This window comes from Mytilinidion resinicola, assembly GCF_010093595.1.
Source record: "Mytilinidion resinicola strain CBS 304.34 unplaced genomic scaffold BDZ99scaffold_16, whole genome shotgun sequence".
Lineage (NCBI taxonomy): Eukaryota > Fungi > Ascomycota > Dothideomycetes > Mytilinidiales > Mytilinidiaceae > Mytilinidion > Mytilinidion resinicola.
Genome location: NW_022985452.1, coordinates 658,393 through 670,998, shown reverse-complemented (window position 1 = coordinate 670,998; position 12,606 = coordinate 658,393). Strand labels below are relative to the sequence as shown.

Below are 12,606 nucleotides of genomic sequence, written 5' to 3'. Positions count from 1 at the left end.
GGGTGGGGGTTGGGGATGGGGGAGAGGGGGGGGATACGGGAGATGAAGGTAGAGGAGAGGGAAGGGGAGGGGAGGCAGGGGAGGGGAGGAGAGAAAGAGAAGGGCAAGGAGAGTGGCCGGTTGATCGGAAGGCTGGATAGCCATTAAAGATGACCAAGTAATCGCAACTTCGAACGTCAAAGATTTTCCTCGTGTGCTCTCTTTGAGACCCGGTGCCTACCTGCTGACATCCAATCTACCTATTCCACCTCACCTATATATACCCAACATTTCGCCCTGTCGAGTCCACTTCGGGGGGGCTGTCACATTTGTGCAGTGAGTGTGACAGTAGATTTCTTCAGAACAGCCTAGCTTTCTCTAGTTTCTACAGTAAAAATCCCTCTGGGGTTTTTGGAGGGCTTCGGCCTGAGTTTTTTGATGCGTGGAGGTGCGGGTTCGATTCCGCTGGGGAGGGTGGGTGGTTTCCTTTTTGCCTTTTTTGGCTACGATGATGGTCTTGGGGAGTGGTGCGGCTGGGTGCGGTTGGATGGATTATGAGGGGGATGGGTAGCTCTGGAATCAAGAGATGCAATAGGCGATGGGTGATGGATTATGAGAGGCTGCGTTGGAGTAACAGGGCAGGTTCAGAGGTGATAAGGACGAGGTTGATATTAGGGAGGATATGAATAGTAGTGGTGCTAAGAAGGGAGCTGGTGTGGATCGCGCTCTGGGAAGAGGAAAACGGTGGCCGCTAGGTGGAACTACTGTACTTGCGTTCGAATTTCTACGTGGAGGAGTTCGACTTGATCTCGCCATCCGGTCTCTACAAAGTGATTGTAATTCAAACTACCTGTCTGCTTATTCCGGAATTGGTCCTTCGACTAAGATTCTCCACCTCCGCACGACCGGTGTGCGTCAACTCAACGCTAGAGTCTATTCTCTCATTCCTGACTTCTTCTTCGAACTTGCGTCGTTCGCGTCGTTTTTCCAATACCAAAGGCGCAATTTCGGTCAATAAAAGCAAGACAATTCCGGAGATAAGTGCGAATGCTTGGTCCATCTCTAATAAAGACTGCGGAGCACAAGGCATAAAGAAACAAGCCTCATTGTACGTCCGACCGCGCGTAAAGATGATGCTCCGAAATGTCACCAAAGCGTACAAGGGGAAGATAAAGCATAACACAAAATATAAAAAGAAAGTGGACATAAGGACAAAAACGGGAAAGAAACAAATATAGAGATAAGATACTGATTGAGCTCTTGTCACAAGGAAGAAGAGTAATTGAGGGATGAGGATTATGACGGTTACAGAACATATTCTGATGAATAGATTAAACGGTTCCAGTCTGAAGTTCCATGTACACAAGAAGTAGATGACGCAGAGCCAGTATGCGATGACCGACATCACACCAGGCGAGAGAGCACTTTGAAAGAATACCCAATGCAGCGCCTCGCCCGATCCTTCGAAGTATAATGCCGGTATTCTATCGAGATCTCCAGATATGGCCCATGAGGCTAAGGACACCGTTGCCAGGGCCGATGACGGTAAGATCTGGCCAATGATAAGAGTCAACATTCTGAACGACTTATGGTCCTCGTTAAGCTCTATCCACCGAATCGAGCTTTGGACCCATGAATTCACCATTCCAACCCAGACGATTGTGATGGCCGCTCCAAAGCTTCCCATCTCTTTCTCTCGATCTGCAATTCCGGAATCAACTTGCAATGATTCCAACCAAGATGGGACGCGGCGCAGGACGTCAATGGCAGCGCAGTTGGTTGCAAGCAGAAATGCGCATGCATTGGCATCAATTTTTTGGCGTTCGCCGGGGGCTTTTTGATCCTCGAAGAGGCGATACCAGGAGCCTGAGATCCATAGGATAAAGGCTGCCCATGCGCCGGGTCCGTAGAAGCCGCTAACCTGGGCTATGCCTAGCGGGTCAGGCGGCGTAGCGCGAATAGGCAGCAGGTAGGGTGACTTTGATGTTGGAGATGGTACCAGTGTGTTTACAGTCGAGCTTGTGGTCGGACGTGCGAGCGACGATTGGAATAGAATAGGCTGTGTGATCAATGACTCCGCGAGAGCTACCGATGTGATGAAGAGGAAGAGCACTGAGGATATCAACATGTTAACGTGATGTTCGACGCTTGAATTGAAGTTTGAGAGAGGGAGAAGGGATACTCGAGAAGTCTTTGCTTGCCCTTCGAGAACTTGGAGGGAGGCTGAAAGCTGAAGTTACGTGCGGGATTCGCGGACGGCTACCTAGAGTACGCTTGTAGCTTGCAGAATACGGAGTCATGGTACCCCCTACTAGACGCCACAGATTGACAAGAAACCGAGAAACTGTAGGTAAAAAGGAACAGGTTTCGAGGGCATTTGTTATGAAAGCAAGGAAGCCAGAACTTTTGAAGTACCCTAGAGCTCTATCTTAATAAATAGAGAGGAATTTGATATTTTGTGACTAAAAAGGCTCCCAGGGCAATTCCAAGGTTCCAGCCCGACCTCAGGTTGGTTAGTGGATTTCACAGCCACATTGTCTAAGCCACACTCAGCTGAACCGCCCCGCGCGGCTTCGGATATCCCTAAAGTCTCTTCTTTCTGTCGTCTAAATCTTCAAATTCTGACAGAATGGGTTTGCTCAGTAGATACTATTTTGGCACCCTGATTCTCCTTGCACTCACGTTCTTCGTTCTCATCATAGAGGTGACTGTGGATCAAAATCCTAAGCCCTCATCCGTGTCGAACTCAACTTCTCCGACATCAACCTCATCTTCATCATCCACCACAACGCCCACAGACCCGCCCATCTATTTATCTATATCATCAACACCACCCGACCCACTAGGTGTATCCAAAGTCAGCGGTTTCTATGGGCCAGGAGCATGGGCGGCATGGATGCTCTGGATTGTCGGTTCCTGGTACCGCGCGTTCACGGGAAAGCGGTCCAAATTAGATCCCAATACGCTCAGCTTCGTTATCGCCACTAATTACGCTGCTCTTGATCTCATGCGTCGAGTTCAGCAAGTACGGCAATCTGTGCACGTAGAAGGCCACCCTGAGGACGACATCATGGCCCAATACGGTGCGGCGATGACGATAGTGTGGCAGGGAACTGCGCATATACTGCTCCAATCGATTGTTTTTGGTGTATTTCACGATGGACCACGCCCATTCAAGTTTTGGATGTTGAGCGGCGGCCTAATGATTCCGTTGCTATCTCAAGCCCTAGCTTCGGTGGCTTCGATGCAATTCAGTACCCTGGACGACAGAACGCCTGCCATGTTTTGGAACGGGATGGGCTCTGCAAAACATGACTTTCTGCTTTTCGTCAACTGGCTTTGGGTTCCGGTTTTCATTCTCGTCTTACTACTCGCCGGCATTCTTCTCTATCGCCTCTGCGTCGGGTCTGCAGTATTTCGCTCTTTTGACTGGCAGCGGATCTGGGTGCTTTTTTACAGCTTCTATCCGGCCGTAGTTCTCACTGCTTTCACGGTATTCATGTCGTCTCTCTGCGTCCTCCTGGAGATTGAAAATCCCAGCGTAGTCGCCTTCGACATAATCATGTGGATCTGCTTTGTCCCAGTAATACCGGTGGGAGCGATTCTCGTAACTATAAGCATAGTTTTCATTTTCCTTCCATTCCATGTTTTGGTCACAATTTTGAAGTTCATCTTCACGGGGGGGAAATCATTTCACAAGGCTTGTTTCTTTATCCCCTGCGCTCCTCAGTCCATTCTAGAAATGGACCAGGCGTTTGCTCTTCTTGCTGGCGTTGTCATGCTTGTTGGAATCGAGATCGCGCCTCCAATCGTAAAATCATGGACGAAGAAGTGGCGCGAAAAAAGGCTTTTCGAGCAGGAAGTCAACAGACGCATTGGACTCGGGGTCAACGAAAGGGAAAGGGTCAACTCTGGCTTCGAAATGACGAGCACTAGCCGTACAAACTCGGAGCTAGAGAGGCTGAGTCAAAGAACCAATTCCGGTGTCATTGGAGAAGTTGTATGAGAAGGAAGGCTGCTACAAGGGAACCTGCCTACAGTGATTGGCCATAAGTCTGTGCACACGCGTTTACCACTGCTTAGGGTACCCCCATAGCATTTCAAACACTGAGGTCCGATGTCAGGTTTCAAGCAGTGCAAATTAGATATCCTCTTGACCGGCTGGCTACTTACTAGCTGGGCTGCTCCTCAGTGGTGTCAAGTGAGCAAGATTGAAGCTCAGCAGTGATAAATCCATGTGTCCAGACTTATGACCTAGTACTGTACGAACTTCTTGATGGGAGGCTATTGGCCGCGATGACTATTACATGAATGGGATGTTGAAAGGAAGCTGGCAGACCGCTTTCTATGTCCGCGCAACTAATACAAGGCCAGATTCTGGACACATGTAATTGGACTAGTCTTTTCGGCAATCTCTCAGTCCGTGGTATTCCATGCCATCTAGAAAAAACCTAGAACCGAGATATGAGATACCGTACCAGCCTTATACTGGTATGGGCTGCACCTTAGTCTTCACTTGGCCTTCTCCTATTCGATAAATTTAATGGGAGCTCAAGTTTTTCTTCTTGGCGTATCTGCTGCACTCGTGTACCTCATCTCTTAATATAGTGGTAGGTCATAAGTCTATGCACACGCGTTTACCACTGCTTCGGATACCCCCAGGGAATTTCGAAAACGCAGGCGCGATGTCAAGTTTCAAGTAATGTAAATTGGACTGCTTCTTGGCTGCTTAATAGCTGGGCCGCTCCTCACAGTGGTGTCGAGTGAGCAAGACTGGAGCCCGCCGCTGCGGGTGGCTCTCGTACGATCAGACATGATATAGGTACCTACTTCCATATATCTACGAGTTGGTGCATCGTCACTAACTGCAACGTAGAGGACAGTGAATCCTTCATCGAGCCTGCAGGAAAGATCATCTACGCCATTGCAAACGCCATTCATCCAGCTGACTTGCAAGCCTTTCTCTATATATCCAGCCGAACATGGAAGCTTGGTGCAGTAGAGCAGAAACTCAAGAATGGCCAAAACAAATACGAAAAAGCGATCATCACCAAATTCATCATTCCCAAGGTGAAGTTCCTAGTTAAGGATTTCTCTCGAAGGTTCCCAAGCCTACGCGTGCGTGACCTGCCAGATCCTGATCGAGAAGCCATCTGGAAAAATCACTGGAGCGAGGATCCAATGGGAACAGCCATGGCCATGTTCGCACCCATCGCGAACGTGATCGACTTTGAACGGACCTACAATTACGCTGAATATCCGGAGCTGCCACAGCGTGATCTGAAGAATTTGCGGGCGGTGCGCGTCATGTTCCTCAACAAGTACATCTACATCATGGAGCACGCCTACCAAAGCCTGTTTCTTCGCCGCGACTGCGCCGAGCAGCGAGTAAGTTATCACTATCTTGCTCTTACATTGACACGCCATAAGTCTGGGCACACGCTTTTACCACTGCTTGGGGTGCCCCATGGGGTTTCCATGATCTTGACGCGATGTCAAGTGTCATACAGCGGAACCTAGGCTGCCTTTTGCAAGGTCTGCTTCCTAGCAATGGAGGTCCTCCTGACAGTGGTAACTGGCTCTCGGAAGTGGTAATCAAGCAATGGTATCTGTGTGCCCAGACTTATGGCTTAGTACTGTACCTTCGCTAACGTTACTAAGGACCTACTCTGCAAAGCATGGTGCGAGTACAGGCTCCATCCAGTCTTCGGCACCACTGTGGCACCCCTGGAAAGGCTTCCAGTCCGACCAATGCCAAACTCCCGCTTTCGCCCCGCTCGGCCTGAGGCTTCTCTTGGTGTAGTTCGTTGTGATTTAGTGCGCTACAGCGCCTAATCCAACCAGAGTCTGAGCTACCTAGACACGCGGGGCATGAAAAAGGTGGCACACTCGGCAGTTCAACACCGTCTGAGGTGGCCTAGAGAGCTATCAAGCTTGCCACAGCTGGTATTTCATAAATAATAATAGCATACTAGAGGGACTCAAGCGGTGCTAAACAAGCGTACACAAGCATAGAAACGGTGTGTATATACCTTGCGGATTCGTAGGCTGCCACTTTCTGTTGACACTTATCAACCAGGCTGTCTTATAGGTGCACCTGTCTACCACTGCTCAGAGTGCTTCAAAAAGTTCCCACATAGCCTAGATTGAAGAACTTCTATCCTGTTTAGCTTTGTGAAGATGCATTAAAGCACCCCAAGCAGTAGCATACATGCGCACACACCCGTGCAGAGTGCCACCTTTTTCATGTCCCGCGTGCTCGATTAAACAGTGCTCTTCGGTATTTGTGGAGCCACTCAGTCCTCCTCTTTTCCCTTTTCTTTTCTCTCATACTAGCATCTCCTTCCGGTTCTCCCAGAGATCTCCACAATGAACAATCATGAGTTAACCACTTTGACTCTATGGCTCCCTTGCTCCTGCCCATCTTGGAAAATGCTCTCCTGCTCTATGCTCGGCCTGATTGCAGCTCTCATCACTCTTGAAGATTTAAATGGTCGGAGGAGTAACTGCGTCCGTTTCCAGACTTATCAATAAATTGAACCTTCCTACAATACCCCCGTCTTGTGTTCATATGGTGTATGTAAAAATCGATCCGCCTTAGTTGACTAATCCTGCAGGATTACCGTGGGATATCCTACGAGATCTAGTGAAATCCAAGGAAATCCAAGAAATCCACTAAATTTCACCGAAATCTACTGAAATCGACTGCAATACAGGACAATCAATCTGATGTAAGGGGACTTAGTCGTTTTGCGTTGATCACTCTAACCTTATCAACCACGAAGATCAACCCGGTCTTAATCGTCTTCATTCGCATCATTTTCTCACTTCTGAGAAGCAAAGCCACTTGCAATGAAGGAGCTGAAGTAGACATACTTGCCCGTTCTGATTAGCCAAATACTAATCACTGTCCTCACTGGGATCGCAACACAAGAAAGCGACGTTGGGCAGAGGATATTGAGGAGGAGGCGGAGAGGCCCTGTAGTTGCGCAGCGCTCGAAGGCAGGCACAAGAGGGCGAAGGTAGAGGGGGCGCTGGATCAATACCATATCAATACCGTACTACATGCAGACCTTTCCTCCCTATCAGCCCGCGCATAAGTCTACAACACTCCCCAATGGCACTACACACACAAAATCTACTCAAACCTCACCGCTGCTCGACCTTCGCCATGGATCACCCCGTATTTTACGACCAATTCGGCCAGGTTTACGCCAGCCAAGGCTCAGCCTCGTCGTCTACCCAGCCTTCTGATACGAACCACGTGGAGCCGGCCTACTATTGGCCGCCCTTCGAGACGCCCGGTTTCACGACTCCAGCCTTCGTCAATGCTCCAGCATTTGCAATTGGCAGCCAGCCCGGAGCTGTTGGCTTAGACTCCGCCGACTTTCACACTCAAGTGGCTATGTCTGGCAACCAAACCAACTTCAACATGAACTCGATGCCTATCCACGACTCTTCCGCCTTCATGGAAGCTGCTCCATACGACTCTTCCGACTTCATGGAAGCCACTACGTTTGGTCCTCAACCTGGTCTTCTCGATTTCAACCCTGGGGTCAACTTTCATCAATACTCCTTCCAGAATCTCTCGCCAGAAGTCCTTCCCAGCATGCAGCAGGCTGACTCCAGCCTTCTTGATACCCAACTGGGCCTTGGCTCTGATTGGCCGCCCCTCCAGGATCCCCACAGAGGTGCATCATGCACTACGCCCTTCGCTATGCCCTTTTTGGGCGAAGCTGAAGTCGCCCATCCAACCAGGAGCAGAGGACTTACACAACCTCCTAGACTCAGCGAGCCAGCCGTTCCCAATCTGGGAGATGGTGGCGCTGAGCCTGGGTGAGCCCCCCCCCCTTTTTTTTTTAGCTAACCGATATGCAACAAGATTTATTTCTTTTCCACTAAATCGCGTTCGGCGCCAGTTCCCGCCCGGTGCGAACCCAACCAAGCGAATTCACTTCCCGTGCACTCACTGCACAAGCGATTTCAACCGTAAAGCCGACATGGAGCGCCACGTCGACAACATGCATGTGAAGCGGTCTGCATTTTGGTGCCAGGTAGCCGGGTGCCCGCGTAGCCAGAACTTCTTCCACGGTCGTCCAGGGAGGCCATTCCCCCGTGCCGACAAGCGCAATGAGCATGCATGGAAGATTCATGGACTCAAGGTCTGATGGGCGCTTGTCCGCGAAGCAAGTTGGGTGAGCAGTGGGCCACGGAGAATGAGACGAACTGGGGACGGTCGAAGGTATCTGAGATAGAGAGATGGTGGATGTTGGGACAAATTGCAAGATCGTGGGAGGAGATGGGTTGAAGGTAACGGCCGATTTGATTTAGTTAGCTTTGAGTTTGGTTATTGCTAGATAAGAACGCCTTTTGCTTTGCTTTCATTAATCTAAGCTGGAAGTGCTTCACGGATATCTAACTTCCGTGCCTATTCAATTGTCTAGCAGATCGATGTGGTCGAACATTGGCGCTTGAATATCGGGGACGTGGCGATACTATTCCTTACAACGCTAAAATATATGAACGTTGGAACAGAAACCTATCCCGCAATACAGCTTTTAAGGTCCCACTGCCGACGTCTTTCCCTTCTCACCTACAGCAACTACTTCCTTCTCCCCCAGATAATCCCACCCCCTCCGCAGTGCCATGCCGAGGACAGTTCGCCCTCATGGGGGTCCCGCTCCAACAACATCCTAACCCTATCCACCTCGGCACTGTTCTCCGTCTCCACCTCCATCTCAGCCACATCGTCAGGAACCTGCCGCTGCCACACCTCGACGCACCTCCTGAGATTCTTATGTCTCTGCACATCAAGCGCAAGCGGTCTTGCAATTGCGTCATCCTCTTCGTTCAAGAAACGGGCGTACTCTTTTCTGAAGAGGCGGAAGGCTTGGAGCAAGACTATGTAGCGAGCGATGTGGGTGTGCATGAAGTACTCGATTTCGTCTGACTCGTCCCACTCCTCTTTTTCTAGCTCGCGGTTGCGGAGTACCTGATTCTGATGTTGCTTGGGACTTGAGGAGCTTACAGGTGTCTTTCTCCTTAGGTTTATGAGTTTGATGCCGTTGAGGACGAGCCTAATGTCGTCAGCGGGAAAAAACTCTGGAGCAGAATCGTTGTCCAGACTGGTCGATACGATGGGCCCGTCTGGAATAGGGAAGTGTGTGCAGATTAAGTCTCGGAGCTGGAGCTTAGGAAGGTGAATATCCAGCTGGTTGAGCGCGCAGAACAGCTTAACCTGGGTCTTCAGACTCTGGTGGGCACCAAGTTCTGGAAGCTGGAGGATGGTATCAGAAGGTTCGTAGGGTTCAGGGCGATGGGTACCAGGTGTGTATTTTCCCAGACACACCATATGCATCCAGCGGTAGAGCAGCATGAATGTCGCATGGTCAATTTCGGTCAAGTGGAGATAAACGACGTCGTGGGCGACATCGCTACGGGCGAAGTGGGCTCGTAAGAAGGGGGAGAAGGCTGCAAGAAGACGTTTTGGGAACTGCACCGGCGAGGGGGATTGGTCGGACGCATTAAACACGAGTTCGACTTGAGGGGCATCGGGGTCAATGAGACTTTTCAGTTCCTGGACAGGCGTCGACTCGATGCTCTCAACGTAGAGCGGCTCTGATGTGTTCGGCGAAGACATCAGCTCGAAGTCGATCATCGAATGCCGAGGGGCCTCGGGCCCTGCCTTTCCTCTGCCCTCGATCGAGGCTTCGTATGAGGGAGCTTCTTTCTCCAATTTAAGGTCGACGTCTTTCCTCCCTTGCATCTCAAGACGGAGAGCCTCGTCATCCATGGGGCTGACTAGAAGCCACTCAGCCTCCGCCTTCTCCTTTTTTTGCCTGGCTAACGCCTCGAGAAGAGGCTGTGCAAACTCTTCGTTCTCCCTCAGCTTCCTCTCCCAGTCAGCCTTCCTTCGCGCGTCCTGAATCGCAGCAACTTCAGCCCGTCTCTTTCGCTCTCGTCGCTCCTTGTCCAAACGAAGCGCCTCTTGCGCGTAAGGAGTGCCATGGTAGTCCTCGAACTCCTTTCTCATGGATGGCCGGCAATACATGAAGTTGGACTCGGCAAAGTCCTCCTTATCTCGTTCCTCCTCCCATTCGGAGTCAAGAGAGATGGCGGGTGGCTTGGGGATTTTCCGGAAGCTGATGTACGGCTGACGGAGGATCGCGGTTTTCTTGTCCACCTCCGCCTGCTTCTTCACGGCGGCCGCTCGACGTTGGATGTTAATGTGGTTTTGTTGGTCCTTGGAACCAAAGTAATCCATCTCTTTGCGCGCATCTGGTGAATCAAGGGGAAGGTACTTCGCCTTTTCGAGGAGCTCCTCGACGTCCGAGTCTTCCCACTTTTCCTCGACGTGCTCCCAGTTTTCCAGCTCTTGCGAGTCTTCGGGGTCTTTTGAAAGTTGTAGTACTGCGGGCGCAGAGGGATTGAGGGTGGGAAGCGTCACCTGGGACGCATATTCGTATAGACGAAGCGTCGATAGATCCGGAAGTGGAGGAAGTTCGGGAAGTTCGGGGATGGCAGGTAGGCGGTTGGTGAATTTCCTGAACATGATGTCTAATCGGAAGAGAAATTACTCCAACTATGAGTCAACGCCGAATGGCTGCGCTGTGCGTGGTGTGGCAGTCGCCGGCAGTAATGGTGGTGGTGGACACGTTGGCAGGGGGGTGTGCGTATGCGTGTGGGAGATGGATGTGGGAGCCAGCTGCGCAGTGCACAACGGGTATTAAATAGGCCATTGGGACTTCAAGTTAGTCCAAAGTCATGAATGTTTCCAAGTTCCTAGTGCGGTTGCCGGTGGTGTTAGATTGTTGAAGTGTTTTATAGTGAATGATGACCGGCGACCACATCCCTGATTGAACAGGTTGATGTGAACGCTGCCATCTCGACCTCGACATATGTGGCCTAATGCAAGCGGACGGAAGTCGTGGTAGGTACAGAGTCTTTATGTATTGGTTTATACAGAATATCTGCTGACCTTGCGAAACGACGTTGCAAGGGGCGTCGCTGGATCAGCTCAACAGCTAAAAGCACTGGGTCGCCAGAAAGAAGTACTCTGTAAATAATCAAGCTGCTTCTGCTCCCCGAAACCCTAGCCAGCAGTGATACTAGTTCTGTGTTGAGAAGATTCACTAGGAATATATTCTGGCTTATTTTTCGGCACCTCCATCAAGGGCGCTAGTACCTGCACAACCCCTTTTCGGTAGTTTCACACCCCCCATTTCGGTAAAAGCACACCCCCGCTCTCGTCTGATCTTTCAGTTGGCTGGAACAGCTCGGAGCTTCGTCCGGAGCTCTATTCTCACGTGCATCTGCACGTGTAGCCTTTCTCATTCACTTAGGCGCACGTGAGCTAGTACGTGAGTTCGTACGTGAGGCTATACGAATCGTCATGGCTATAGAGCCTCTCTGTTTTACAGCGCATCCTTTCCGATTTGTATAGCCTTACGTACGGCTGTATATACGGCTGCACGAATTAGAAAAAATGCACTGTAAAACGGAGAGGCTGTATAGCCATGCCGATTTGTATAGCCTTATATATAACCTCACGTACGAGCTCACGTTCGCCTAAGTGAATGAGAAAGGCTACACGTGCAGATGCACGTGAGAATAGAGCTCCGGACGAAGCTCCGAGCTGTTCCAGCCAACTGAAAGATCAGACGAGAGCGGGGGTGTGCTTTTACCGAAATGGGGGGTGTGAAACTACCGAAAAGGGGTTGTGCAGGTACTAGCGCCCTCCATCAATTCAACTCATAGGTGGACCAGTCAGACCACACTGCGGTGATCTCATCTTGGACGACTGGTCCACTCCCATGAACTAGGGGTATTTCGTTACCGCCCATAGAGTGCACACTGCGGTGATCTCGACTTGGGGCCTAGGTTGTGGGATTCCCCGTCTTGGGTTTGAATCTTGGTGGACCTTTTTTTTTTGTCCTTTTTTTGCTCCATCCTGGGGCTTCATATATACCTATCTGTAACTTACATACATTAAGTCCTCTCGTACTTGCGCCCCTCTGGATCTTCCCTTTGCTCTTTATCTTTGATGCTGTCATCGCAAAACGCGGTCCCTCAGACACGTGATTGGCACGCAGATGTACACCCACTTGGATAAGATGCGTATTACTAATACCGATGAATCGACAAATTGGATGTTATTCTCATGCGGTAGAAGGCGAATCTGTGCTCCAAAAGACCGTACTCGAATCATTCCAAGGCTTCACGTGACTTCCTTACTCAGCATCAGGGTGGGAAGGGCTTGGCATCGACAAAATCTGGAATGCGGCGTCAACAATGCCAGCCGTTTATCGATTGAGTTGAGTGAAGTGACGACAGTTCGCCGATAATATTATAGAGAAAAAATTAGACTGAAAGAGTGTCCAGTAGCCATATCGCTCGTATCGCTGTAAGGAGTGTCGTATTACCATGTCCGTGATATGCTTCTCAGACCCCAAAATGAGTACCTAAAGCCCACTAAAATTACCCGGATCATTTTTCCAAACTCCATGCTCAAAAATGCGCCAAGAGAACCCTTGAATCGAAAATCAATGAGGCGAGGATAGCGTTCATACCCATCCAACCCCCACACCCACGACACCTAGCAACCACCCCTCCACCCCACCAAACTTG

The 12,606-nt window shown here is 50.3% G+C and overlaps 6 protein-coding genes across 6 annotated transcripts in view; 4 read left to right on the top strand and 2 right to left on the bottom strand.

Annotated features, from left to right (window-relative positions):
• BDZ99DRAFT_573903 (uncharacterized protein) overlaps positions 1-147 on the top strand; it is a gene marked incomplete at its 3' end in the record, with an annotated part of 1,242 nt that extends 1,095 nt beyond the window's left edge. Inside the window, exon 3 of the mRNA XM_033728326.1 lies at positions 53-147. Within this exon, the coding sequence (XP_033573342.1) occupies positions 53-147 (95 nt within the window). The remainder of the gene's footprint in view (positions 1-52) is intronic.
• A 311-nt stretch (positions 148-458) lies between these two features.
• On the bottom strand, positions 459-2,442 carry BDZ99DRAFT_94347 (uncharacterized protein). Its single transcript, XM_033729055.1, has one exon. It carries the CDS (start codon positions 2,105-2,107, stop codon positions 821-823), a length of 1,287 nt encoding a protein of 428 aa, XP_033573341.1. The 5' UTR covers positions 2,108-2,442; the 3' UTR covers positions 459-820.
• A 166-nt stretch (positions 2,443-2,608) lies between these two features.
• BDZ99DRAFT_479635 (uncharacterized protein) lies at positions 2,609-3,985 on the top strand (the record flags this gene model as incomplete). Its single annotated transcript, XM_033722265.1, has 1 exon — positions 2,609-3,985. The coding sequence occupies one exon, from the start codon at positions 2,609-2,611 to the stop codon at positions 3,983-3,985; it is 1,377 nt and encodes a 458-aa protein (XP_033573340.1).
• Positions 3,986-7,150: 3,165 nt separating this feature from the next.
• Positions 7,151-7,819, top strand: BDZ99DRAFT_479633 (uncharacterized protein; the record flags this gene model as incomplete). The annotated part of the gene is made up of 1 exon (XM_033722264.1): positions 7,151-7,819. One exon carries the CDS (start codon positions 7,151-7,153, stop codon positions 7,817-7,819), a length of 669 nt encoding a protein of 222 aa, XP_033573339.1.
• Positions 7,820-7,923: 104 nt separating this feature from the next.
• BDZ99DRAFT_465967 (uncharacterized protein) lies at positions 7,924-8,463 on the top strand. Its single transcript, XM_033720666.1, has one exon. The coding sequence runs from the start codon at positions 7,980-7,982 to the stop codon at positions 8,145-8,147; it is 168 nt and encodes a 55-aa protein (XP_033573338.1). The 5' UTR covers positions 7,924-7,979; the 3' UTR covers positions 8,148-8,463.
• A 118-nt stretch (positions 8,464-8,581) lies between these two features.
• On the bottom strand, positions 8,582-10,531 carry BDZ99DRAFT_538593 (uncharacterized protein; the record flags this gene model as incomplete). The annotated part of the gene is made up of 1 exon (XM_033726649.1): positions 8,582-10,531. The coding sequence occupies one exon, from the start codon at positions 10,529-10,531 to the stop codon at positions 8,582-8,584; it is 1,950 nt and encodes a 649-aa protein (XP_033573337.1).
• Between the last annotated feature and the right edge of the window lie 2,075 nt (positions 10,532-12,606).

Coding starts and splice junctions, on each gene's coding strand:
- BDZ99DRAFT_94347 (XM_033729055.1), bottom strand. CDS start 2,107: ATGTTGATATCCTCAGTGCTCTTCCTCTTCATCACATCGGTAGCTCTC.
- BDZ99DRAFT_465967 (XM_033720666.1), top strand. CDS start 7,980: ATGGAGCGCCACGTCGACAACATGCATGTGAAGCGGTCTGCATTTTGG.